Below are 26,085 nucleotides of genomic sequence, written 5' to 3'. Positions count from 1 at the left end.
CCGAGCGTAGAGCAAAGCAGCATATGTGTATTGCTCTTTAGCTGGCCCAGTTTGTAGAGACTCAGTGAGGCGTGCGGAGGTGGATGCACATCTAGCAATCGAGTGTGAGTGCGGATAAGATTCTCTGGGTAAAAGCCATCTATTGTGGATAGTGTACATTTGCCTTTGCAACGATGAATCCCTGCCATGTGTGCGAGGAGCCGACGAAGAACAAGTGCTCCAACTGTAACCAGGTGTCCTACTGCGGTGTCCAGCACCAGAAGCAGGACTGGAAGGCGCACAAGCCCAGCTGCCATCCATTCAAGGTGGGCTAGTTATGGTTACTCAAAGGTGCCGATGGCCCAACATAACCTCAACCCTTTTACAGATCGCCCACAATGAGCAACTGGGCCGGCATCTGGTGGCCACTCGCACCATCAAACCGTACGAGATAATCCTGAAGGAGGCGCCTTTGGTGCGGGGACCCGCCCAGATCTCAGCCCCCGTGTGCCTTGGCTGTCTCAACAGCATTGAGGCGGAGGATCACATAGAGTGCGAGCACTGCGGATGGCCACTGTGCGGACCGGAGTGCAAATCCCTGGACGAGCACAAGGCGGAGTGTCGCATCACTAAGGATCGGGGTCAAAAGGTCAACGTGCAGGAGTTCAGCGGACCCCATCCCCTCTACACGTGCTTGAGCACCGTGAGGTGCCTGCTTATTGGCGAGACCAGTCCGGAGAAGGCCAGCAAGTTCCAGGAGTTGGAGTCCCTGGAGTCCACCAGAAGGGGCTCGAACCAATGGAAGGCAGATCTGGCCAGCATTGGGCAATTTATTCCCAAGTAGGTATTACGAGGAATTTTAAAATTATGATTTAGTAGTCTGTCCAAAAGATCTTTACAATGCCCATAGTTCGGACTTCATAAGTACATGTGTACATTGTACATACATTACAATGCAAATAGATCGAAAGAAAAGGGTTGTCTTTGTAAACGTAAACAATCTTATCTTATCCTTTGCTATTTTTACATATGTACATATCACCGTTTGTCTGGCATTAATGTCTGGTCATAAATACGTACTTATAATTAGGTTGCTATCAAGATTATAATCGAAACCATATAATATGTAAGCAATTTAGATAATAGTCATAAATTTATTTATTTATACGGCTTGAATCTTACAGGTTCTTCAAAACTCAGAAATTCACCGAGGAGGAAATTATGCGAGCAGTCGGCGCTCTCCAGATAAATGGTCATGAGGTGCCAACTACTGATCCCCCGCACGTGGGGGTCTTTTACACGGCCTCCTTCACGGAGAACTCCTGCCTGCCCAATCTGGCCAAGAGCTTCAACAAGAACGGACACTGCATTTTGTGGGCCCCGCGCGAGATCAAGAAGAATGCCCACCTGAGCATCTGCTACTCGGACGCCATGTGGGGCACCGCCGATCGCCAGCGCCATCTGATGCAGACGAAGCTCTTCAAGTGCGCCTGCGAGAGATGCGTGGATGTCACCGAACTGGACACTTTTTACAGCGCCATCAAATGCGAGGATCGCCAGTGCGGCGGACTAATGCTTCCCAGCAAGGAGGACGATTGGAACGGCAGTTGGCGGTGAGACTTACTGACCTTTCTTTAAGTAGTTCCGAAATTTATGGGCTTTTGTAATCTCTTTCAGCTGCCGCGAGTGCCACAAGCAGGTCCAGAAGCACTATGTAGAGCGCATTTTGGAGCGGGCTGGAAAGGATATCCAGAGCATGGAGAAGAATGTCGAAAACGGTTTAAAGTAAGTCTAATTATATTCCAAAAAGTAAAGTAAAAACTAGAAACCGTTTTAGAATTGCGATTTCCAAAAAAAAAATATCACAATTAAAATATTTCTAAAGAAATGGTTAAAGAATATGATAAAACAGCCTTTTTATATGCATAAATCATTTGATTATAAACCTTAACTAAATTAGTTTCAAACTCAATATTCTTATCACAGATACCTTAAGCACTACGAAAAGTGGCTGCCTCCTCAGCATTTTCACATGAGTGAGATAAAAATCCTACTCGTCCAGCTCCTGGCCAAGGATCAAAAGGAGCTGATGGTTATTCCAGACGATAAGCTGCTGCTCAAGCTGAATTTCGCCAGGGAACTCGTTCAGTTGTACGAGACACTAGCGCCATGTAAGTGTTATTGTCGATTATTACGTATACGCAGCGTTATCTCAAGTGCTTGTTTGGTGTTTTTTGTATTTACCCGATAGGCGAAGTTCGCACGCTCGGCACGCTTTGCTTCGAATTGCACTCGGCAATTGCCGAGCAGACCCGCCGTGTGGCACTTGCAACAAGCCTGTCGCCCAAGGATCGCCTGGAGGAGTCCTTGTTCTATGTGGAAAAGTGCGTCAACTATCTGCAATACGAGTCGGACATTTTCGTCGAAGGGCACATGCTCAGGCAGGCCAAGATCAACCGCGACGCCCTGCGCATGGTAACCAGAATCTCCTAGGCCACCAGTTATATAGCGAATGCAATCAATTAACACCCCACCCAAAGCCTGTATCAAAATTGCCAATAAATTGTCATTACTAGATCCCTTTAATTGTAGTGCAAAACCGGCGTGAAATTGGCCAGTCATGATTGCCAATATTCACAGGTACAACGTCATCGGTTACTGCCCAATTTGATTCTATATGTATATTTGGGATTGTGAGTGTGCCGTGCTGACAGTCTGTCTGATAAGGATGATATATTCCGATCGGTATGGGTGAACCACGATATTATAATGTGGTTAAAGCTAAACAGGTGGCCTACATAGAGCTTCGAATTAGAAATATTATAACTACTAAGGAGTACATATTATAGCTAGCTCAATAAGCCCCCATTCATTAGAAATGCATACCCAATCAATAATCAAAAATATTCGCAATCTTATATATAGATGAGTAATAACACATTGTCCACGCTGCCTGATAATCATGACTTTACTTTATCTAAAGAACGGAATTATGGAAACCTTATTAACTTATCTATGACAATACCCCGTGCTCATTTATAACTTTGTTTAATTTGATTTCACTTTTTCTTTGCCACATGAAACAAAGTTTATTCCTAGTTCAATAGTACGGAGTAGAAACACAATTAATTCCGAGACCAATACCAAAATGGCTATGTTGTAGTATTGTTTTCATATTTTTCATACAGTAAATATTAACAGTTAAAAGGCCACTGACCTAGGGCTATTAAATTTAAGCAATAAAATTGAAAAGCCTTGAAGTCCGCCCATTTTTAGCTAATCACGGTTTTTAGATCACGACGGCAATCGGCAATTCCCACAACCTTATAATCGGTTTCATCAGATTTGGTTTCACGTGCAGCTATTAAGTTCCAATAGACCAGGAATTTCACAAGCAGACCAAACTCACCGTTAGTCTTAAGAATTTTATACATGTCCAATATATTGATAAACACGCATTATCAGTTGATAAGGCTCTACCGACCAGGCAGGCATTCAAATATAAACCCATACCTGCTGCCATATTCTAATAGTCTGTTTTAGTCTGCTCCGCCATCAGGTTTTTCTGGCCCATGTGATTTCAACTGCCCAAACGGACTGTAGAAAAGAATATTTAGTGTTAGCCTTTCAAGATAACATACACGATGACCGTTAAGAACGGCGACATCGTCAAGGACGATTTAAATTCGCGTTCGCAGTACAAAACGAATATCGTCCTGAGCAGCAAATTCGAGGATTCAGAACGGGATCAAAAGAGTTTGTGAGTTTTTAAATAGTGCATAATTACAAAAGGTCCTTTAAGGATAACTCTTAAGACTCATGAAAAAAATGACATTTGGTGAATAGAAATGGAAGAAAAAGTGTGTTTTTGTGATAATACAATGCCTGGAAGCTTAGTAAAACTAATAATTGTAAAGGCATTTTAATTGACAATACCCAGTTAAACGAATCTCTTATAAAGAGATTCGATCTCGAATAATAATTAATTGACATGTTTCGATCGAGTGCTAAATATAATCCTTGGAACGAATTCCATTGAAGTTTTTCACCTTTGACAAAGTTGCTCTTCAACGATGACAGTGCTAATTATTCATACTCACTGGTTGTATTCTTAGTCTTTTATATCTTGTATACCCTTTACAAACGGGTTGTACTGAGGGGAGTAAAAAATATTACCTAGAGTAATTTCCAAGGACATTTTATGTTTAAGAATACACCCCATTAAATGAATGTATCCTTATAAATAAAGTTTTCCCAAGGCGTGAAGGAAAAACGTAATAGATTGAAAGCCCATTACGTTCAATTAATTAGGCAAAAATGTTATATGGTTTTTCGCGTTAATCAATATTTGAGTGTATTATACAGTCGTTATATTACTCTGGTACTCATAACTTTATCGTTCATTGATTGCTAATGCCATAAATGGCGAGCAAACAAAAGAGAGCCAACCCACCAGGTAATCTCTATAAACGACTCTCTACTATATCGCACTGCAGATAGTGACTTGGTTGGGGAAACCAAAGCGTGGTCATGGTGCTATTGGTTGTGTGAGACCACTTCCCTCGACGAGTGTCATGGGCAGATAAGGGTTGGCGAATTTTAGCGTTCAAGGTGGTGCATAGAGTTACTGATAACCATCTATGATTGGCAACCTTTATTATTATTGTAGTGAGCCCAACAAATCGAAAAAGAAGTCCAAGCATGACGAGGCGAATGCGAGCGACGAGGAGGATGGCTTCAAGTACGAGGAGGAAGTGAAGCAGGTTAGCTACTTCCAGCTCTTCCGGTATGCCACCAACAAGGATCGCGGCCTCTATGCGATCGGATTGCTCTCTGCCGTGGCCACAGGCTTAACCACTCCCGCCAACAGTTTGATCTTTGGAAACCTTGCCAATGTGAGTTCAATTAAAATTTTAGAAGTCATAACTCTTAACCTAAATCTATCTTAACCATTTAGGACATGATCGACTTGGGCGGATTGGCAGCGGGGGGAAAAAGCTATCGAGCTGACGATGATGCTGGTACTTTGCTCCTGGACAAAGTGCGGGAGTTCTCCCTCCAGAACACATACATCGGCATCATTATGCTGGTGTGTTCCTATCTCTCGATCACCTGCTTCAACTATGCGGCCCACTCCCAGATCCTGACCATCCGCTCAAAGTTCTTCCGCTCCATTCTTCATCAAGACATGAAGTGGTACGACTTTAACCAGAGTGGTGAAGTGGCCAGCCGAATGAATGAGTAAGTGAATCACACTCAAATCGTTTTCATAATCAATGACATTACTAAAACAATTGCCTATCAATTTCGGCTAGCTTTCATATCAGAAAGTTGCTTGTTTACTCCTTATCAAATTGATAACTAGAAAGTCAGCGACAACGTTATTTTCGATTTGCCTATAGGTCTAAATTTTACCTATTATAATATTTTACCATAATCCTATAATTTTCAGGGATCTCTCCAAAATGGAAGATGGTCTGGCAGAAAAAGTGGTGATGTTCATCCATTACTTTGTTTCCTTTGTGGGATCTCTAGTCCTGGCCTTTGTAAAGGGCTGGCAGCTATCGCTGGTGTGTCTGACCAGTCTGCCGCTGACCTTCATCGCCATGGGTCTGGTGTCCGTGGCCACATCCCGTCTGGCCAAGCAGGAGGTTACCATGTACGCCGGTGCCGCCGTGGTGGCCGAAGGAGCTCTCTCCGGCATTCGCACAGTGAAAGCCTTTGAAGGAGAAGCAAAGGAATTGGCCGCGTACAGGCAAAGCGTTATTGCTGCCAAGCTCCTGAACATCAAGAGGAATATGTTCTCCGGTATCGGTTTCGGTATGCTGTGGTTCTTCATCTACGCCTCCTATGCCCTGGCTTTCTGGTACGGAGTAGGTCTGGTGATCAAGGGATACAACGATCCATATTACGCAAACTACGATGCTGGCACCATGATCACCGTGTTCTTCTCGGTCATGATGGGATCCATGAATATTGGTATGGCGGCTCCATATATTGAGGCCTTTGGAATCGCTAAGGGTGCTTGCGCTAAGGTCTTCCACATAATCGAGCAGATTCCCATTATTAATCCCATCGGTGCTGGGGGTAAAAAGTTGAACGAGCCCCTTACTACCATTGAGTTCAAGGACGTGGAGTTCCAATATCCAACGCGACCGGAGATCCCAATTCTGAATAGATTGAACTTGGAGATCCATCGTGGCCAGACGGTGGCCCTGGTGGGTCCCTCCGGCTGTGGCAAATCCACCTGCATTCAACTCATCCAGCGATTCTACGATCCCCAGGCTGGTAATCTTTACTTTAATGGTACCAGTCTCAAGGACATCGACATCAACTGGCTGCGCTCCAGGATCGGAGTGGTGGGTCAGGAGCCAGTCCTCTTTGGCACCTCAATCTACGAAAATATCCGATACGGCCGGGAGGATGCCACACGGGAGGAGATCGAGGCGGCAGCTGCAGCAGCCAATGCTGCTATTTTCATCAAGAAACTTCCCAAGGGATATGATACTCTTGTGGGCGAACGCGGAGCTCAGTTGTCTGGCGGGCAGAAGCAGAGGATAGCTATCGCTCGTGCCCTGATCCGTGACCCCGAGATCCTGCTGTTGGATGAGGCTACCTCTGCTCTGGACACCGCCAGTGAGGCTAAGGTCCAAGCTGCCCTGGAGAAAGTGAGTGCTGGAAGAACCACCATCGTGGTGGCCCATCGTTTGTCCACCGTTCGTAGGGCAGACAGGATTGTGGTGATCAACAAGGGAGAGGTGGTGGAGAGTGGAACGCACCAGGAGCTAATGGAACTGAAGAATCACTATTACAACCTGGTTACCACCCAATTGGGTGACGATGATGGCTCAGTCCTGAGTCCCACTGGTGACATCTACAAGAACTTCGATATCAAGGATGAGGATGAGGAGGAAATTAAAGTACTCAGCGAGGATGAGGATGAAGAGGAGGTGGTGGCAGACAAGAAGCTTAAGAAAAAGAAGAAGGTCAAGGACCCCAACGAGGTGAAGCCCATGTCTGAGGTGATGAAGATGAGCAAGCCGGAGTACCTGCAAATCACCATTGGCTGCATCTCGTCCGTGATCATGGGATGCGCCATGCCCATCTTTGCAGTGCTCTTCGGCAGCATCCTGCAGGTCCTCTCGGTTAAGGACAATGATGAATACGTGCGCGAGAACTCAAACCAATACAGTCTGTACTTCTTGATTGCTGGAATCGTAGTGGGCTTCGCCACGTTCTTCCAGATTTACTTCTTTGGTATCGCCGGTGAAAGGCTGACGGAACGTCTCCGAGGTCTCATGTTCGAGACGATGATGCGCCAGGAGGTGGCCTGGTTCGACGATAAGGCCAATGGTACCGGAAGCCTTTGTGCTCGACTCTCCGGAGATGCTGCTGCAGTTCAGGGAGTAAGTTAATGGGAGACCTCTTCCAAGTAACCATTCCTAATTGTCTTAAACTATCTTATTCAGGCCACTGGTCAGCGAATTGGAACCATCATCCAATCCATTTCCACCCTCGCCTTGGGCATCGGTTTGTCCATGTACTACGAGTGGAGTCTGGGTCTGGTGGCCCTTGCCTTTACGCCCTTCATCCTGATCGCCTTCTACATGCAGCGCACCCTGATGGCCAAGGAGAACATGGGTTCTGCCAAGACCATGGAGAACTGCACCAAGCTGGCCGTCGAAGTGGTTTCCAACATTCGAACTGTGGTTTCCCTGGGTCGCGAGGAGATGTTCCACCAGAGCTACATTGCCATGCTGATCCCAGCTGTTGAGGTAAGTGAACTTTCATTCAGAGGTCTCCAGAATTGTAGCATTTCCTTTATCCACATTAAAGATTTCCAAGAGGAATACCCACTTCCGAGGAATAGTCTATGGTCTAGCCCGATCCCTGATGTTCTTTGCCTATGCCGCCTGTATGTACTACGGAACGTGGTGTGTGATCAACCGAGGAATTGAGTTCGGAGATGTGTTCAAGTAAGTAGAGGGATTATCGAGGTCAATCAAGAGGTTTTCTAATATCTACCTTTCTTTCAGGGTTTCCCAAGCCCTCATCATGGGCACAGCCTCCATTGCCAACGCCTTGGCCTTTGCTCCTAACATGCAGAAGGGAGTTTCGGCAGCCAAGACCATCTTTACTTTCCTTCGCCGCCAGCCGATGATTGTGGACCGACCGGGAGTATCTCGCGATCCGTGGCACAGCGAAGGAAGCGTCCGCTACGACAAGGTGGAGTTTAGCTATCCCACGCGCCGAGAGATTCAGGTTCTTAAGGGCCTTAATCTGAGCGTGGGCAAGGGTCAGAAGGTGGCCCTGGTGGGTCCATCGGGTTGTGGCAAGTCCACATGCATCCAGCTCATTCAGCGATTCTACGACGTTGACGAGGGAGCTACTCTGATCGATGAGCGGGACGTTCGCGATGTTTCCATGACGAATCTGCGCAACCAACTGGGTATCGTGTCTCAGGAGCCGATCCTCTTCGATCGCACAATCAGAGAAAATATTTCCTACGGTGACAACTCGAGGATTGTGACCGATCAGGAGATCATATCCGCCTGCAAGAAGTCCAACATCCATGAGTTTATCGCCAACCTGCCATTGGTAAGCTTTTATATCTGCAATGCCATTCTGAACCTTTAATAATTCCGGCTTCTTCTTTAGGGCTACGAAACGAGAATGGGTGAGAAGGGTGCCCAGTTGTCCGGAGGTCAGAAGCAACGCATTGCTATTGCAAGAGCCCTCATCCGGAATCCCAAGATCATGCTGCTCGACGAGGCCACCTCGGCCCTGGACGCTGAAAGTGAAAAGGTGGGTGTAGAGATCCCAACAAACAACTCAGATCCATATTAATTCCTTTAATCCCCCACTAGGTTGTCCAAGATGCACTCGATGCCGCCTCTGAGGGTCGTACCACGATTACTATAGCCCATCGGTTATCCACCGTTGTCCACTCCGATGTGATCGTTGTCCTGGAGAACGGAGTTGTTTGTGAGGCAGGAGACCACAAGCAACTGCTCGGAAACCGAGGACTCTACTACACGCTCTACAAACTGCAGAGCGGAGCCATGTAGGCACATCATCATAGCTTAGATCTAGCTTAGTGAATCGCGAACAACACTATTGTATTTGTACATAAGCTCCATAGTTTAGTAAATCTAGGATTATTTATCGCCGCTAATTATTTAATTTCTCAAGGAATTTATGAATTAATTTTTACGGAAATATTACTATAATATTGTAAGAAATAAACGATATTTTTGTATGTAAATGTTTGTTTTAGTTTTATTTTTAGTTTACATCGATTTGTTTAAATTTAATTGCATATTACCCAGTCGAATTGGTTGTCCACTGGAAACCAACATACAATTTAGCTTAAAGTAGGACCTCCATATGATCGTTTGCTTAGTTGTCCGCGTCTAGAACGCCGTGGCCGCTTTGCGAATTGAGTTTTTGTGCTGTGCTCGTTATTGTACAACTACAACTAGTTTAGGATATACGTAAAAATAATCAAAATCTTACAGGAACACAACACAACACTGACCACGCGATTTTGACTAGGGAGAATGTAGTTTGATTGCATAATAAACAATAAAAACTTTATGCAGTCTACCGTATCGGTTCCCTGGCGGCCTGGACTACGTCTTTTAGCTTGGAAGTCACATTGTCTAATTCGACCTGATCGCATCTGATTGATTTTACTACACATTTTTGGGTAAATGCTTGTGGCTTTGTGTGATTCATGATTCAGAAAAGGAATATGACGACGTGTTTGTGTTTAACGTAGAACTTAATCGAAATCCAGAAGCGGTTATTATTAAATAGGGGAACAACAACTATGACTATGGTTGCCTAATTTAGTTCTTCTCTTCCTTCTTGGCTTCGCCAGAAGTGTCGCTCGAACTGCTGCTGTCGGAGGAGCCGGCTCCAGCACCGCTCTCGCGCTCAGCGGACATCTGAAAGTGGATGAATGCATTAGCACATGCTCTGCAAGGATTATGGCACTGTAGAGGGACTCACCTTCTTGTAGGCCAGCTCGAAGAGCTTCAGGGACGACTGCTGCAGCGAGGAGGTGGCCTTCCTGACTTCCTCCAGGTCGGCGGTCTCCTTATTGGCCAGCAAAGTGCGCAGATCAGCAATCTCCTTCTTCAGCTTCTCGCACTACAAATAAATTCAAAGTTTAGTACAGATAAGGATACCAGTATCAATTCAATAATTACCTCCTCAGCGGGCAGCTGGCTCTTGAACTCCTCCATCTTGGTCTCGGTGTCGTGGACTATGCTCTCGCCCTGGTTGACGATTTCGATCAGCTCACGCTTCTGCTTGTCGGCGGTGGCGTACTCCTCGGCCTTCTTGATCATGTTCTCGATTTCATCCTTGCTCAGACCACCGCTGGACTGGATGACGATCTGCTGCTCCTTTCCGGTTCCCTTGTCCTTGGCCGAAACGTGCACAATGCCGTTGGCGTCAATGTCGAAGACAACCTCGATTTGGGGAACGCCACGAGGTGCTGGCGGAATTCCCACCAGTGTGAAGGAACCAAGGAGCTTGTTGTCGTTGGCCATCTCACGCTCGCCCTGGTGCACCTTAATCTCCACCTGGGTCTGGCCATCGCTGGCTGTCGAGAAGACCTGCGACTTCTTGGTGGGAATAGTGGTGTTACGGGAAATCAGGCGGGTGAACACTCCTCCCAGGGTTTCAATACCCAGCGACAGGGGGGTAACGTCGAGCAGGAGCACATCGGTGACATCACCGGCCAACACACCACCCTGAACAGCGGCACCAACGGCCACAGCCTCATCGGGGTTCACAGAACGCGACGGCTGGCGTCCGAACAGCTCCTGCACGGTGGCCTGCACCTTAGGCATACGGGTCATACCGCCAACCAGCAGAACCTCTCCGATCTCAGACTTGGAGACCTCGGCATCGGACAGAGCCTTCTGGCATGGCTGGATGGTGCGCTTGATCAGATCGCCCACCAGGCTCTCCAACTTGGAGCGAGTCATCTTCAGGTTCATGTGCTGGGGACCGGCGGCATCCATGGTCAGATAGGGCAGATTGATGTCGGTCTGCTGGGAGGAGGACAGCTCGCACTTGGCCTTCTCGGCCGCCTCCTTCAGGCGCTGCATGGCAATGTTGTCCTTGCGGATATCGATTCCACTATCCTTCTTGAACTCGGACACCAGGAAGTTGACAATATGGTTGTCGAAGTCCTCACCACCCAAAAGGGTGTCTCCGTTGGTGGACTTGACCTCGAACACTCCCTTCTGGATCTCCAGGATCGAAATATCGAAGGTACCGCCACCCAAATCGTAAACGGCAATGCTGAAAGGAAAAAATATGTTATAAGTTATTGGAAAACTTATTTAAAAAGCTTTTTTTTTTTATTTCATTATTCTAACTTTTTAGCTATATCAAATAAAAAGTCCCTAGTGATCCTAACAAAATGAATATTGTGAAGTCAACTTAAGTCTCTTGAGATTACACATTTAAAACCAAGATAAGAACTAGGCCTTTTCAAAACATCTATCAATCAGCTTGCGACTGTGTTTAAAGATAAGACAAAACAATAATATGAAAAATCAGAGATAAGCTTCTTTTTGTTTAGAAACATCTGTGAAAACTTCAAGAAAATTCACGAAATAGTACTTTTTTGCTAACAGAACTTCTACGCTTTCCAATAAGGGTTTATACAAGATAAGCACTAATATTGAGAGCCCATAAAGATATCTTATAACCAATCAGGCTATCGAGCACTCACATTTTGTCCTCCGTCTTGTCCATTCCGTAGGCCAGAGCGGCAGCAGTGGGCTCGTTGATCACGCGCAGCACATTGAGTCCGGCAATCTGTCCGGCATCCTTGGTGGCCTGGCGCTGGGAGTCGTTGAAGTAAGCGGGCACGGTGACCACGGCATTCTTTACGGGAGTGTTCAGGTAAGCCTCAGCGGTCTCCTTCATCTTGATCAGGATGAAGGCACCGATCTGGGATGGGGAATAAACCTTGCCGTCGGTGGAGGACACCCAGGCGTCGCCATTGGAGGCCTTGACCACCTTGTAGGACAGGTTGGTGATGTCCTTCTTCACCTCGGGATCGTCGAAACGCCTGCCAATCAGACGCTTGGTGGCGTAGAAGGTGTTGGCCGAGTTGGTCACAGCCTGGCGCTTGGCGGGCATGCCCACCAGACGCTCTCCGTCCTTGGTGAAGGCGACGTGGGAGGGTGTGGTGCGCGCTCCCTCGGCGTTCTCGATCACCTTGGCCTGCTTGCCCTCCATGACGGCCAAGCAGGAGTTGGTGGTACCCAAATCGATGCCAATAACAGCACCTTTGACCTCACCGGACCTGGAAAATGGTGGAAAGTTTGTTTTACACAGTCTTATGGATAGAGTGGACTGATAAGGCCGCCGGCAACAAGTTGAGATAAGAGCCACGTTTTCTAACTATAGATATTTCCAATTATCATGGGGTTATTTCTTTAAATATCCTCTATTATGATGCAACATAAGGTGGCTTCTGGAAATTCCCATAAATCTTCATGTACATAGTGCTTACATAAGCGAGGTGTGATATTTGGAGAAATCTATGGATTAATAACGGCATTTCACTTACTTGTAACGCAGCTGGGAGGATAGACCATTGCTAGCACCTGGCAGGTTCTGCAAAGAAAAAAGGGTGCTCCGCTGTAGAATCTTCCCGTAAAACATGAACAGCAGCCGCATGCCGCTCTTTTATATAATAGTCGGGGGGGTTGGGGGGTTACTTACGCGGAACATGCTAGAAGCCCCGGAAATATTGGAGGGCACTACGCCGGCCTGGCGGGCAAGGCGGGGCAGAAACTTGGGTACGCGCAGCATTTTGGCTTTTTACTTCTGCAATTTCACACGAGCAATTGTCAAATTAAAAGCAAAAATTTCGTCAGAACGGCGGAGCACGTTTCTTCCCGTTAGAGGACTGTAGGTAAGTGATGGGCTCGTCTCTTCTCTAGCGGACCCACCGATAGTTCGTCGCGGTTCGGGTTCCAGAGTTGCCAACGTGTGTACAGGTGTTTCTTTGAATTCGACTGCAAGAGCTTGTTGTGTACAAAAAATTCTAATATTTCAATTGGTTTCCAGCACAATGTGGCTTGTAAACATAGTGAATGAAAGCAAACTAGATGTAAAGTAAGGACGATTCATGGAGGATTAAAAGCCTTACTAATTTTAAATGTCGAAAAACCGTTAGCAACCACTAAATAAATAAAAACTTAACATTTTTGGTAAAGATAATTTTATATGAATGGTATATTTTATTATTATTTAATTTATTTACTCTTTTCAAAAGCTCCCTCTTGATTAAAAAAAATATTATTTTGTCATCTCTAGCTGACGATAGCTCGTGCGCCGTCTTCTCCCATCACCAGTTCACCGTTCGCAGGTGAGACCGTACTTCGGAAGTATGACCGCATCCCACAACATCGTCAACTATCGGAACTTTCAACACATGTATAGTCATTGCGTAAAACTACCCAATAATTTCGAAATCCCAAATTAACATAGAACGCCGGTGAGGTCCGTGCGCTGCCCCGTCCCCGCCCCTCTTTGAATCCGAGCAGCAGGACAGGATCACAACGCCGACATGTCATCGGAACGCGAAGAGTCCGACGCGGAGCTGGACGAGAACTACTATACGTTTCTCAATTTGCCCCGGGATGTAAGTGCAGCGTCACCGGCCGGTAGATAACGCCCCAGATCTAATCCTTCCCCCAAATTACAGGCCACCGCGGAGCAGATCAACACGGCGTACCGGAAACAGAGCCGCATGTTCCACCCGGACAAGCACCTGGAGCCGGAGAACAAGAAGAAGGCCGAGATCATGTTCAACCGCACCAAGCGTGCCTACGAGGTGCTCTCGGATCCTCAGCAGCGTGCCATCTACGACTCGGTGGGCGAGAAGGGTCTGCGCACCGAGGGCTGGGAGATCATCCACCGTACAAAGACTCCGGCCGAGATCCGGGAGGAGTACGAGCGACTGGCCCAGGCAGCAGCCGAGAGACGCCTTCAGCAGCGAACCAATCCGCGTGGCAACATCACTATCAACGTGAATGCCACCGAGATCTTTGCGCCGTACGACGAGTCGGAAATGCCACGCGTGGAGATCGGTTCCATGAGCATTGCCCAGTCCATTGAGGCACCGATCACGCGCAAGGACATGATCATCATGAGTGGCAACCTGTACTCCTCCAACGGCAATGGCAGCGGAGGCTTCGTGATCGCCGGACGCCGGCTGCTCAACAAGGGTTGGCTGGAGTTGTGCGCCGGAGCCGGAAATGGCTTCCTTCTTGGTCTAAAGGGTGAGCATACATCTAAATCTGAGGTGTAAAGAATAAACTGACTTTCTTCTTAGGTGGCCGCACTCTCAGCCAAAAGGTGACGCTAAATGGAGGCACCAACCTGAACTTTCGGGACCACGGTGTCATACCCGCCCTGTTTTCCACGCTGGCCGTCCAGCTGGACAAGCACACAATGGGCAGCCTTACGCTTAACGCCGGTCCGCAGTCCTCCATGTCCACGCAGATCGATCACTCCAAGGAGACGTACTCGCTGAGCTCGTCCCTGGTGATTGGCACGCCACATGTGTACTTCGGGCTTTCCTACACCCGCAAGCTGATGGAGAACGAGCTGAAGCTGAAGCTGGCGGCCAAGTATGAGGATTCGAGAACTTACAAACCTAGTTTACTAACTGATTTTCTTTACTGCAGGGTTGGAACCTTTGGCTTTATGGGCGAGTATGGAGTGGAGAAGAAGGTTTCAAAGTACAGCTCGGTGACGGCCACGGTGTCGATTGGCGTGCCTTCAGGAGTCATACTCAAATTCAAGTGGGCGAACCCTAAAAACTTAGAATAACTCTTGTTTAACTACCCTCACTCTCCAACAGAATATTACGTTCAAATCAATCGTATGTGTTCCCCATCCACCTGAGCGATGAGATAGTGCCTGCGGCAATATTCTACGCCTCTGTGACTCCGGTGATTGCGTGGTTCTTCATCAAAAAAACCGTGATGGACCCCATGGAGGCGGAGCGCAAGAGCATTGAGGTGGAACGCACGAAGCGGCAAAACGAGCAGAGGCTCTCGGCCAAGCGGCAGGAGGCGAGTGCCGCCGTTCACCTGATGCAGGCCACGTACAATAGAATTATGACCGAGGAGCTGGCGAGGACTGGCCTGGTTGTCACGCGAGCCGTTTACGGCTGCACGGTGGAGGGCAGCAACCAGTTCAGGCCAGAACAGTCGCTGGACGTTACGGTACCTATTCAGTGCATGGTCAAAGACGGAACTTTGCATCTACATGACTCCTCCAAGGTTTGTCCACTCCACTGCTTGCAATTCTCCCCGATTTAATAAGATTCTTCATCTATTGCAGAGCGACCTGCCCGGCTTTTATGATCCGAGCATCGGGGATGACAAGATTCTGCGCATAGAGTACACCTACCAAAACCAGTTCAAAGTGGTCAACATCAAGGACAACGAGGCGGTGCGACTGCCATTGCCAGGATAGTAGGGCCTCGCTGCTCCGGACTGCAATTAGTTTAAATCTTCAGTTGTGTTTGTAACTTGTTTTTATTCTTGATAGAAAAGACCCATTCCCAGGACTTGAGGGCAAATATCGCCTGTTCGCATATTTCCCCAATTTACAATACCACTCTGTAACTCGCTATTTTTGGGATACTTTCGAGATCCGAACAGCGCAATAAATCACAAAACTAAGAAATAGTTCGGAGTTTAGAATACCCGAGTGATGAGAACACCTAAATCTGTATTGTTCTGTAGATAGCATTTATCTTTGATTTTAAGTTTGTAAGTAATACAAGTCAATTTAAATTACTTAGTTGTAATTTGTGCAATTAAAAAAAGTGAAATTGCTGGTAATGGTTTATTTTTTCAAATTAAGCGCCCATAACTATCGGTTGCCAGCCAGCCATGACTAAAGCTATCGCGCAACTCTGGCAACCCTGGTCGCGGGGAGACTCAGCTGATTTTTGGGCTCTGGAGTTGCAACTTTTAACGCTTTTTTCGGTGGGCGAATGTGTTGCGCTTAAAAATGCCAGTTCGCAGCGCCCGGGCGTCGAGCAAGGTATGATGCAATCCACGAACCATGTCCCTGTTCACAAAGGCGAATCTCATCCGCGTGCTGGCCGGCGCGATTTGCTTGTTGCTGGTGCTTAACTTTGTGGGCTTCCGCACCGACGGAGCCAGCGGCACGTCCCTCAGCAAACTCAGGTAACTCCCCGATATTCCCTGACCGTTTGCTATCTTATCTCCATGTGAACGTATCTCTGCTCTTACAGCATTCGGCGCGTGCACAAGTATGCTCATATCTACGGGAACGCCAGCAGCGAAGAAGGAGGAGGTGGGGGAGCTTCCAGGCTGCCCGCTGCTCCGCTCGCCTTGTCCAAGGACAGGGAGCGGGATCGGGATCGGGAGCTCCACGGGGGACCCAACTCCACCTCACCAACTGTGATTGCCACGGCAAACTTTACTTCCATTCCACAAGACTTAACGCGCTTCCTGCTGGGCACTAAGAAGACGCGGCCCCGCGGACACAAATCCACATCCGCCCTCCTTGCCAACTGCACTGATCCCGATCCACGTGATGGTGAGCTTTGCCAGCGAGCTCCTACCCTTTACCAGATCTTTAAAAGATTGCCTGCCCTTTCAGGTGGACCCATCACGCCCAACACCACCCTCGAATCGCTAGACGTTATCGAGGCCGAGCTGGGTCCTCTCCTGCGCCCTGGTGGTGCCTTCGAGCCGGACAACTGCCTTGCCCAGCACCATGTGGCCATTGTGGTGCCCTTCCGCGACCGATACGCCCATCTGTCCGTTTTCCTGCGCAACATCCACCCCTTCCTCATGAAGCAGCGCATCGCCTATCGCATTTTCATTGTGGAACAGACCAACGGAAAGCCCTTCAATCGGGCCGCCATGATGAACATTGGCTACTTGGAGGCCTTAAAGATTTACCAGTGGGATTGTTTTATATTCCACGATGTCGATCTTCTGCCTTTGGACGACCGCAATCTCTACAACTGTCCACGTCAGCCGCGGCATATGTCGGTGGCCATAGACACACTTAATTTCAGGTGGGCACAGCGTAGAGATAAGAACATAATCAATGTTAAATAACATCTTTCTTTCACTTTTAGGTTGCCTTATCGATCAATATTTGGAGGCGTTTCCGCCATGACGCGTGAGCACTTCCAGGCCGTCAACGGGTTCTCCAACTCGTTCTTTGGCTGGGGCGGCGAGGACGATGACATGTCCAATCGGTTGAAGCATGCGAACCTATTCATATCAAGGTATCCCGTCAACATAGCCCGCTATAAGATGCTGAAGCATCAGAAGGAAAAGGCCAATCCTAAGCGGTCAGTAGACATCCGATAATTTAGAATATTTTTTATAGCATTCCCTTTCCACCAACAGCTATGAGAACCTTCAGAACGGCATGAGCAAAATAGAACAGGATGGAATAAACTCGATCAAGTATGCTATCTATAGCATCAAACAGTTCCCGACCTTCACTTGGTATTTAGCTGAGCTAAAGAACTCCGAGCGCAAGAGTTAGCCTGCAAAAAGACGGCGTTACAATACGTGACCTTTCCAACTATCTAATATGCGTATGTACAAAGGACAACATTACTTTCACGAACGGTAGAGTCTCTTTTAATAGAATGTCAGATCATGGCGACATGATTCCAATATTAGACACATATTGTGTACTTGGTAGTAAGTCCAGTAACTATACTCATATTACAATGTAGTATACTTTTAATCCATCATTTAGCTTCAATTCGTACTCAATGAACAACAGTAAGAACTCGTCTCTGTAGCAATAATCCTCCCGTTCACTACTCAAGTGCTCAATGATACTTATATATACTATAGACCCTTGTTGATTTTGTTTATTGTTCTTTTTTGTTGATTATTTTTTGTTATTCGACTATTGTACTTTTTATTATCTTCTCAAAAGACAGCTACACCTATTCCTACAAGGTGAAATGTAGATATTACTTTTGTGATATGCAAATTGTTATTCGATCAGAACGATTTATACCAAAATAAAACTTATAAAAACTTTTACTATACCAAAAACCCCCACGCAAATCCATCCATCCAAAGAGGCAATCAAACAGTTCATCGCTTCGTTTGTTAGATCTCGTTTTTTATTATGGTTACTACGTGTATTAGAGATAGTTTTTATGGCTCTGCAACGACTGGGTTACCTTTTTAAGTCGCAGTTACGTTTATGGTTTATGATTAGTGGGTATTCGGGGGCGCTGGCGAAACGAATAATAGGGGGAATTGGATTCCACGGCTCATTTATTAGTGTTTGGTATGCGGTATGCAAATTATAGTTAAAACAATTGGTTTCGAGTAAACATTTTGGGCATCCCACTGGCGAAATTTAAATGCTTGAGCAACAATTTTGAGCAAACTAAGTTGGGGCGAACTACCAAATCCGAAAAGTATAACAATCCATAGATGTAGATAACGACGCTTCGCAAATTATATACATAGACAATAACGTATAGATATATAGACACAAAAATTTGGCAAACAAATTAGGCTTACAACGATTAGAAATTAGCGCGCAACCAATTGACAAGCAAACCCAATAGAAGTTAGACGACCTAGTAGAGAGCAATTAAAGACGCTGGGCAGGATTTAGCGTTAGACCTATTAACGGCAAATATTAGAAACCTATATACAATATATTCGGGTCACGGTCGCCCCTTTTACATAATGGAGCAGGGCATGGCACAGCAGAGGGGCAGGCACACGGGCACCACGGCGCCGCCGGACTTGGTTTTCGTCTTTGACTTGGAGCCGGACTCGTACTCGTACATTCCGGATCCCTTGGCCCAGCGACCCTGAAGGAATATCAGATTATCAGCTTGGTATACTCGAACCCTCTTCATTTGAAACACTCACGCCCGAAGCAGATCCGGCATGCATCTCCTCGCGCTTCATGACGATGGTGTCGTGTCCTGGCGGATAGTACACCTCCTTGCCCGCCTTGTTCACGGATGGCACATGCTGCTGGTTGGGCGAGGCCACCGCCGTCTCGATTTCACGCTTGCGCACTGGAGTCTCGATGTCTACGCGATCCACATGGTCAGTGGTCTGAAAAAATAAAGGGTAAGATAAGGAGTACAAATAAAAGGGGTTCATTAAAATCACTGCCACCAAATAAAAGAGTTCATAAAAATCACTGACAACAAATGTGTTATCAACGTAATTAAAGTCTAATCTTCAGTCTTAGTAAATCAAGGCGGTAATTGTGCTATCACAAATGTCAGGGAAGTCTAATCTCCAGCTACTTTTTAGGGCAGCGCTATCGTGATATAACGCTAGTCTTATCTGTATCTCCAACTAGAGTTACGCTTTTAAAGCAATTAAAATTATCATTGATTTGTTGATTCATTCGTAAATCATTTTACAATCAAATAATGATTTCCTAATTCAATTGTAATTGTAAATCAAATAATGATTTGATAATTCATTTGTAAGCTAATCAGTTCGTAAAAGAGTGGTAAATTGCTTGAAAAACTATTACATTCAGAAAGCTGTGATATTAAAACTAAGGTATACTTACAGTTCCGAATGACTGCATCAGATCGTCCACCCGCTGGGGAGGATTGCTGTTCACTGGATACTCGACTCCGTCCACGGGGAATGGGGATGGTGACCCGTAGTCCGGACCACGTCGGTTGTTTGTGTTGGTGGTCGAGGAGTATTTGTAGCTGTAAGAGGTCGAGTTCGGGGGATAACCATTTCCATTTGGTGGCTGCTGTGGTGGATACGCGTTGCTGGGCGGCAGCTGCTTCAGGGGAGCGGATTGGGGTAGACCCGGCTCGTAGGGTCCGCCGTTGGGCGTTCCATGGAGGCTGTTGACCGTGTTCGAGGTCTCCGTCTCCTTGTAGTAGTAGCGATTCACTCCCGGCTGCAGGGGTGGACTGTGGGGTCCTCCGTAGTTGGGACTGTGGCCAGCCGGACTGTGCGGCGGATAGCGCTGCTGGGGTGGCAGCTCATTGACTGTGCTCACGTTATCCGTCTTGTGGATATTGTAGATGACCGTACGGCTGCCCGGCGGAGTTCCTGCCGGACCCGATCCCAGGGGCAGCTGGCGGGGCTGGGGGCTTACGCCCCGAGTGGTAGTCTCCTTGTGCTCCCGGATCTCATAAGACTGATTGCTAACCACCGGCCGATCGTTGGGCCTGTTCAGCGTGGAGTAGCTCTCCGTGTTGTAGACCACCGTCTGGGGCACATGAGAGTGGGGCGGTTGTGGGTGCTGCACCGGGATCGGCGACAACTGCGAGAAGTTCTGGCTGGAGTTGTGGCTCTCGTGGAGCTTGTAGCTGCTGCTCAGGGTGTTCGTGTTGTTCAGCGTGTTATTCAGCGTGTGAGTGCGGTTAATGGTGCTGGTGTTGCTTCCGGGTCCTGTGGCCGGAATCTCGTAGGTGTAGGTCCTCACCGTGGTGGTCACCTTGGTGCCCGGAGCGGGCAGGATGCCATCGCTCAGGGCGATGTCCTGCAGCTCCTTGTCGATGGTGGTGCCGCTGGTCAACGTCTGGTGGGTGCTGCTCGTTCCGGGCAGCAGCTCCACGTTGTTGTTAATGGTGCGATTGCTCTCGTAGATCTTCGACTTGCTCTCGTAGAGTCCACCGCCGGGGGAGTGGGCTGAAATGATTTTCAATTCGAGGTTATAAAACATATCATTCCATTTAAGAAATTAAAAGGTCTTATTATTATTAAATAATTTATACGAAATATCTTAGAAAACTATTTATTTAAAATATAAAGTTACATCTTTCAAAAATAAAGATATCGAATATTAACTAAAATGATTTTTAATGTCATAAGACCATTAAAAAAGTTCCGATTTTAAATATTTTAAGGCCCTATCAAACTCAAGATTTCTTTAAAAGGAACATTTGCTTCTGAAGTTTTATAAAACTTTCAATTGGTACTTATAATGATAGGTATTTTAAATGGTTCTTATAGTCTTACCCAGAGTATAAGGCTTTTCCTTGGTCTGGTAATCATCCCTCTTCAAGCTGGAGTACTTGGCCGAAGATTGCAGGGTGCTATAATCGGTAGGATTAAAGGTCTCCACATCATCAATGAAGGGCTGTTGGCCACCGGAGCCCGACTGTTTGCTAGTCTTGACCACTCGCGTAGTCCTCGTTACAGTGCCCGAAGGATCAGTGCGTTCACTAAAAAGAAAATAATATAAGAAGCCATTACAATACCAAATCCTTGACAAACTCACAGTGTTCTATAGGTCGTTCCATTGCTGGGCAGCAGATCGCGATCCCTGGTGGTGATCTGGCGTTCCTGCTTCAGATCCTCCAGCAGGGCATCCAGTTGGTCTATGTTCTGATCGGGGGATTTGCCCTGATACGAAACACTGTTGTCGCCGGAACTTGAGTATTGGTAGGATGACTTCTTGTAGGCGTAGTTCTTGTCGTTCTGAATGATTAACAGTTGAAGTATTAGTGATTTACTATCAAGTGGATCATTTATCAAGACCTTACCCTGCCCCATTTCGAAGGCTTGTCCCGCAACGAGGATGAGTAATTTTCCGAACTGCTCGAGTACTGCATTTCCAATTAGTTTTTTGCTGAAACGGAAATCAGAATCATTCATAAATTATTCAAATTCAACGTGTGAGCAAGTGAAACGACTCGTGGGTGTCTGCGAGCCACGTAATCACGGATTGTGACCCCGAATGGCAGGTTGATTTCGCTCCAAGGCGGTTCGCAAGAATCCCAAGCATTTTTCCCACCCACGCGAATGTTCATGTTCGAAAATGGCCGCATTCGGCATACTGAAGTGAGAACTTTTGGCGCATTAATGGAAGCTTAAGTCATCTGAAGTGGGCATCACTTGAGCACACAAAGCACGGAATGCCGGGGAACAATGAACAAGAACAGACGGAGGCTGTCACGCGGAGATGAAATGCTTTGGAAAGTGACATGGTTCTAAAGAGTAAGCTTTACCAAACAGAAATTTAGATGGTATATGAATATTGGATGGAAAAATACGTCATCGACTATCTCAAGTTGTTTAATATAACTTATACTTTACTGTTTCTCAAATGATTGAAGTTGAAAGTAAAGATGGTTTAAATATGATAATATCTGATATTGATATTGATTGAGGAACAGTTTTGGCAGGACTTAAGAATGGTCGTACTATATCTCTTATCTTTCATGAATTAAAAATGTATTCAGAAATTAAAAATGGGCTTGCTGTAAATATTGTAATGTATTTTTAAAGGCTCTTAAGAGAATACAATTGAATGTATCATCAAAATGCTATAAACATTTATTTGTCACTTGAAAAGCTTTTAATTTAAACAATGAATTCTGACAACCTTGAAATTTCAAGGCTGAATGATAGAAATATCCGAGAACTTGAGGATATTTATTATAAATATTGCTTTACATATTTTCTTGGCCTGTTCAAGCCCTTAAAATATGAATACCCTTTGGCAGAGAAACCTCAAAAATACTGGCATTGATTTTCAGAACTGGCACACACGCAAAAACAAGACAAAAGGCAGAGGCAAAAAGTCGAAAATTCAATGTCAAACAGGTTTTCACTTTCGGCGTGTCCTTAAACTCCTTTTTTGTCTGGGTCGGAACATGTGTATGTACATATGTATATGCAGCTTAATTTCGTCGTGGATGCCGTTTTTTCTCTCGATTTTTAGCGATAACCTTGGGGCGAGAGATAGTATGAGATGATGCAAAAAATTCGAGAAGGATGACCGACCGGCGATGATGTCATAAGGCGGAGCTCTTGACAGCAACTGCATAATACGTCAACGCTAACTACTGGCTTAAGTAATCAAATCAAGGCGAGCAAAATAAATCACCTTTGAATGGGAATGGAAATTGAATTCGGGGGATGCTCCGCCATATGGTCAACGGAATAGAGCTAATAAAGACACACGAAACACAAATAATAAAGCCTCACGTCAGCCAAATACACGCATAAAATATCATAATATAAATAAAAGGCCAAATCTAATTGATGCCGCCGCCAGCGCCGCCCCCTTCCCACCCACTATATACTCTATTATAGACTATATAGCTCGGCTCCCCCGATCTCAGCACGTTTTTAGCAGTTCTCTGGGCCTCACTTTGGCGACGAAAAAAACGAAAACAAAACCCAGAGAGCGATCCGCTTGTTTTGTTTTTGCATATGTACAGTGTACACAACACACGCAGGTCAAAAATGATCTCATATAGTCGGATCGAAGCTCTGGGGAAACATGTTGCTGTCTGTCTGGCGATCGGAATTAACCCGTTGAGCAACTACGTGCTGAATTTGTAATACTTTGGTCGGCAAGCACTGATCATTCTGGTATTTTTGTGGTTTTATGAATGAAAAACATGGCATTACGTATTATATCACTGATTAAAGAGATGTGAGGCGCCAAACAGTTTGTTATTTTCTGGACTTAGACCCTCAATATTAATTTTTCATTGCATTTCTTTTAAATATATTAACTCAAGTTTACTTACTATGTTTACAAATAAGTCTATCTTTCATCTAAAGCTAAACATTATCAGGTATAAATCTTATATGGCATGGGAGACCACCCCACTCCATAACGGAATTTAAAAAATTTCAAATTCCTTCAAAGCGCTTTTAGTATAAGAACTAGGAACAAATTAAACTGACAAACACTAAAACAAAATGTCGTATCTCATGGGTTATTATGTCTTCAAGATGTGTTGACAATAAATTAAATTTAACTTCAAGATCGCAAACCTAAGTTTTAATCGCCTAACACAAAGTATTTGATTTTGCTTTTCATCTGAGTGACCTATAACTAAACTTAGTCATATACTATAATCCTACTCGAATGTAAACATTCCTCTAAAAAGGTGGGATGTATGCAATGAATCAGGGGTAGAATTTGGAAAAAATGATTTAAGAGTTGAAAAATTAAATAGTTGCATATGCAATTTCTAAGAATTTGAAACCAAAACGAATACAATGAATCACTAAGTTACAAACCAGTGCATTTCCTGTTGGTAATATGCAAATGATTATTAGTAGCAAGATCTATTTGAGGAATATTCTATAGGTAACTGAAAATCCACTTCATTGTTCTTTACCTTCAGTCAAGTTCATTGAACAAACGAGGTCTGTGTTATAGATATCTTTTCAACCCCGAAGATAAAACCAACTCGAATCTCTGAAGAGCTTGCATTCCAAATTCTTGATTAGATAAACAAACTTGGAGTAGATGTATTGCTGTGGGTTAAACCATTGGAGTGGGCGGGGTTTCGGAAGGGGGAATGGGAAGCGAGATCGCTGATCACAAATCGCCAAATGCCAGAACGCATACGTAGGCAATGGCAAACAGAATCGTAAAATAAACAAATATCAGGCTATAGCCAACGAGTTTGAAACGGCCGAAAAAAGCGAAGGTGTTGTTGTCGTCGCCGTCGTTCTGTTGTTGAAATTTCCGAAAAATCAAATCGAAACGTAGGCGAAATTTAACGTCTATATATGCGCCAGGCATGTATCATTATCTATATATGTTTATGTTCTGGCAGAAGTGCGAGTGTGTGAGTTGCCAATTTGTGGCACCCACACAAAAAAAAAACAACCAAAAACAATCCACGAGTTCAAGTCAAGCGCCGTTTGAACTTGGTTAAATCAAACGAAAGTTTGGCGAATCGTACGGATACAAAGATACGCAGATACATTTACTGGGCGAATTTCCGAGCGAACACTTTTCGACTTTTGCCTAGCCATTTTTTTTGTGTTCGCTGGTATATGAAAACAAATAATTCTATTTATAGTTCACTGCCACTGTTCTTTCAATTTGAATACTGCGCCGTCGGTTCCGTTCGGTGGGGAAATAAATCGAGTGTACGTACGAGTGCCCACCGTACATGAATCATCTGGCCAAGAAGAGATGTATCTGCCAGATACATTGCTACATACATGGCAGAGGAGGATGCGTTTCTGTTTTTCTGCTGCTTTTCGAATTTCACTTCAAAAAGCGAGTACTTCCACGTACATGAAACCACGACACGTAGGGAAAACTCGTTTCTAACTGCGGTTTTGAGCTCCTCTTCCATAGACACCATAGACACCAAAAAGCCACAACAGCCCACACACACAAAGTCTATCTTTATCTCTCTGTCTCTTTTTCTATGGCACTCCACTCACTTTGCACTTTTCCAAAACTCCAAATACGCAACTATTCAGGTACAGTTCAATGGGGAGGGAAAATCTCTTCGATGTGCGGGAAATTCGTTGGTAAGTGTATTAGTGTTTGATCGCTCCCAGCACAAAAGTGTTACGGTTCGCGCAGTGTAAGTCTTTTCGGTGTACTAACGTTTCGGATCTTGACGCGTCGCTAGCTCGAACGGTACTGAGGCACTTGCCACCAGCGATCCCTATGCGATACCCATACCATACCATACCCACCAGTGCATGGAGCACAGTGCTCCGGAGACCTGTTCGCCCGAGAGCATCTCCGCTCTCGTCTCAATTTTGTTTTCAAAGCTTATAAAGCTTTCCTCTCAGCAGCGCAACTAATGCCAATTGATCAAACAATAGAGAAAATAGTAGTGTATTCGATCGCCAATATTAAGTACCCCTAGTAATTTTAAAAGGTTTTTAGACTCTCAAGCTTGACCTATGTTCTCATACATTTGAGCAGCTTAGATCGTTATCATTATAGTCCTTAAAAGTATAGGATACGACTCTTAAAAAGGTGATAATAAAAGTAATGCTTTTCGAAAAATGAAGTCTAAAATCTTTAGATGTATTAAAAAAAAAAACAATATTGAGAGCAAATTGTTGCCTTAATTTCTAAAATACACATTCCTGATAAGCTGCTATAAAGTTTGAACCGCAAAACAAAGCTTCTATAATTAAAATTCACGTAATTCTCTATAGATTTGACTTTCAAAACGCGTGCCCGATTTCATTAGCAACCTACTCTAAGCCTGCATATGTGTAACAAAAATTAGCAAACAAAATTTGTATTAATATTAGCAGTTTTAATTCCAAAGTGCGACTATGCAAATTTATAAATGTA

The 26,085-nt window shown here is 45.4% G+C and overlaps 6 protein-coding genes across 6 annotated transcripts; 4 read left to right on the top strand and 2 right to left on the bottom strand.

Annotated features, from left to right (window-relative positions):
• Window positions 1-4: 4 nt before the first annotated feature.
• Window positions 5-2,565, top strand: LOC119550262 (SET domain-containing protein SmydA-8). The gene is made up of 6 exons (XM_037858840.1): window positions 5-305; window positions 368-819; window positions 1,164-1,592; window positions 1,657-1,764; window positions 1,966-2,150; window positions 2,231-2,565. Exons 1-6 carry the CDS (start codon window positions 174-176, stop codon window positions 2,470-2,472), a joined length of 1,548 nt encoding a protein of 515 aa, XP_037714768.1. The 5' UTR covers window positions 5-173; the 3' UTR covers window positions 2,473-2,565.
• Window positions 2,566-3,527: 962 nt separating this feature from the next.
• Window positions 3,528-9,244, top strand: LOC119549436 (ATP-dependent translocase ABCB1). The gene is made up of 9 exons (XM_037857529.1): window positions 3,528-3,739; window positions 4,649-4,874; window positions 4,937-5,220; window positions 5,432-7,385; window positions 7,449-7,754; window positions 7,816-7,955; window positions 8,016-8,577; window positions 8,638-8,784; window positions 8,847-9,244. Exons 1-9 carry the CDS (start codon window positions 3,624-3,626, stop codon window positions 9,045-9,047), a joined length of 3,936 nt encoding a protein of 1,311 aa, XP_037713457.1. The 5' UTR covers window positions 3,528-3,623; the 3' UTR covers window positions 9,048-9,244.
• On the bottom strand, window positions 9,237-13,038 carry LOC119549437 (heat shock 70 kDa protein cognate 5). Its single transcript, XM_037857530.1, has 6 exons — window positions 12,736-13,038; window positions 12,581-12,627; window positions 11,735-12,313; window positions 10,194-11,298; window positions 9,994-10,134; window positions 9,237-9,929 (listed from the first exon to the last, which is right to left on the bottom strand). The coding sequence occupies exons 1-6, from the start codon at window positions 12,823-12,825 to the stop codon at window positions 9,831-9,833; spliced, it is 2,061 nt and encodes a 686-aa protein (XP_037713458.1). The 5' UTR covers window positions 12,826-13,038; the 3' UTR covers window positions 9,237-9,830.
• A 381-nt stretch (window positions 13,039-13,419) lies between these two features.
• On the top strand, window positions 13,420-15,717 carry LOC119551641 (dnaJ homolog subfamily C member 11). Its single transcript, XM_037861071.1, has 6 exons — window positions 13,420-13,660; window positions 13,724-14,300; window positions 14,354-14,651; window positions 14,709-14,825; window positions 14,885-15,308; window positions 15,370-15,717. Exons 1-6 carry the CDS (start codon window positions 13,586-13,588, stop codon window positions 15,502-15,504), a joined length of 1,626 nt encoding a protein of 541 aa, XP_037716999.1. The 5' UTR covers window positions 13,420-13,585; the 3' UTR covers window positions 15,505-15,717.
• A 256-nt stretch (window positions 15,718-15,973) lies between these two features.
• Window positions 15,974-18,098, top strand: LOC119549800 (beta-1,4-N-acetylgalactosaminyltransferase bre-4). Its single transcript, XM_037858066.1, has 5 exons — window positions 15,974-16,226; window positions 16,295-16,602; window positions 16,666-17,089; window positions 17,153-17,371; window positions 17,430-18,098. The coding sequence occupies exons 1-5, from the start codon at window positions 16,102-16,104 to the stop codon at window positions 17,569-17,571; spliced, it is 1,218 nt and encodes a 405-aa protein (XP_037713994.1). The 5' UTR covers window positions 15,974-16,101; the 3' UTR covers window positions 17,572-18,098.
• Window positions 18,099-18,147: 49 nt separating this feature from the next.
• On the bottom strand, window positions 18,148-25,422 carry LOC119549799. Its single transcript, XM_037858065.1, has 7 exons — window positions 25,209-25,422; window positions 21,545-21,630; window positions 21,280-21,479; window positions 21,018-21,223; window positions 19,603-20,687; window positions 18,939-19,130; window positions 18,148-18,877 (listed from the first exon to the last, which is right to left on the bottom strand). The coding sequence occupies exons 2-7, from the start codon at window positions 21,611-21,613 to the stop codon at window positions 18,743-18,745; spliced, it is 1,887 nt and encodes a 628-aa protein (XP_037713993.1). The 5' UTR covers window positions 21,614-21,630; window positions 25,209-25,422; the 3' UTR covers window positions 18,148-18,742.
• Between the last annotated feature and the right edge of the window lie 663 nt (window positions 25,423-26,085).

This window comes from Drosophila subpulchrella, chromosome 2R (assembly GCF_014743375.2).
Source record: "Drosophila subpulchrella strain 33 F10 #4 breed RU33 chromosome 2R, RU_Dsub_v1.1 Primary Assembly, whole genome shotgun sequence".
NCBI classification, from domain to species: domain Eukaryota; kingdom Metazoa; phylum Arthropoda; class Insecta; order Diptera; family Drosophilidae; genus Drosophila; species Drosophila subpulchrella.
This window is presented reverse-complemented; position numbering and strand designations above follow the sequence as displayed.

Bases quoted from the DNA above. Each gene is read 5' to 3' on its own strand.
- LOC119550262 (XM_037858840.1), top strand. From the start codon at position 174: ATGAATCCCTGCCATGTGTGCGAGGAGCCGACGAAGAACAAGTGCTCC. The intron at 306-367 runs GTGGGCTAGTTA...ACCCTTTTACAG, and splicing joins CCAGCTGCCATCCATTCAAG to ATCGCCCACAATGAGCAACT. The intron at 1,765-1,965 runs GTAAGTCTAATT...TTCTTATCACAG, and splicing joins AATGTCGAAAACGGTTTAAA to ATACCTTAAGCACTACGAAA.
- LOC119549436 (XM_037857529.1), top strand. From the start codon at position 3,624: ATGACCGTTAAGAACGGCGACATCGTCAAGGACGATTTAAATTCGCGT. The intron at 7,956-8,015 runs GTAAGTAGAGGG...CCTTTCTTTCAG, and splicing joins GAGTTCGGAGATGTGTTCAA to GGTTTCCCAAGCCCTCATCA. The intron at 8,578-8,637 runs GTAAGCTTTTAT...CTTCTTCTTTAG, and splicing joins TTATCGCCAACCTGCCATTG to GGCTACGAAACGAGAATGGG.
- LOC119549437 (XM_037857530.1), bottom strand. From the start codon at position 12,825: ATGCTGCGCGTACCCAAGTTTCTGCCCCGCCTTGCCCGCCAGGCCGGC. The intron at 12,314-12,580 runs GTAAGTGAAATG...ACCATTTTCCAG, and splicing joins TCCTCCCAGCTGCGTTACAA to GTCCGGTGAGGTCAAAGGTG. The intron at 11,299-11,734 runs GTGAGTGCTCGA...TTTTCCTTTCAG, and splicing joins GACAAGACGGAGGACAAAAT to CATTGCCGTTTACGATTTGG.
- LOC119551641 (XM_037861071.1), top strand. From the start codon at position 13,586: ATGTCATCGGAACGCGAAGAGTCCGACGCGGAGCTGGACGAGAACTAC. The intron at 14,826-14,884 runs GTGGGCGAACCC...ACTCTCCAACAG, and splicing joins GGAGTCATACTCAAATTCAA to AATATTACGTTCAAATCAAT. The intron at 15,309-15,369 runs GTTTGTCCACTC...CATCTATTGCAG, and splicing joins ATCTACATGACTCCTCCAAG to AGCGACCTGCCCGGCTTTTA.
- LOC119549800 (XM_037858066.1), top strand. From the start codon at position 16,102: ATGTCCCTGTTCACAAAGGCGAATCTCATCCGCGTGCTGGCCGGCGCG. The intron at 16,227-16,294 runs GTAACTCCCCGA...CTGCTCTTACAG, and splicing joins ACGTCCCTCAGCAAACTCAG to CATTCGGCGCGTGCACAAGT. The intron at 17,372-17,429 runs GTCAGTAGACAT...TTCCACCAACAG, and splicing joins GAAAAGGCCAATCCTAAGCG to CTATGAGAACCTTCAGAACG.
- LOC119549799 (XM_037858065.1), bottom strand. From the start codon at position 21,613: ATGCAGTACTCGAGCAGTTCGGAAAATTACTCATCCTCGTTGCGGGAC. The intron at 21,224-21,279 runs GTGAGTTTGTCA...TTTTCTTTTTAG, and splicing joins GGAACGACCTATAGAACACT to TGAACGCACTGATCCTTCGG. The intron at 19,131-19,602 runs GTAAGTATACCT...TTATTTTTTCAG, and splicing joins TGATGCAGTCATTCGGAACT to ACCACTGACCATGTGGATCG.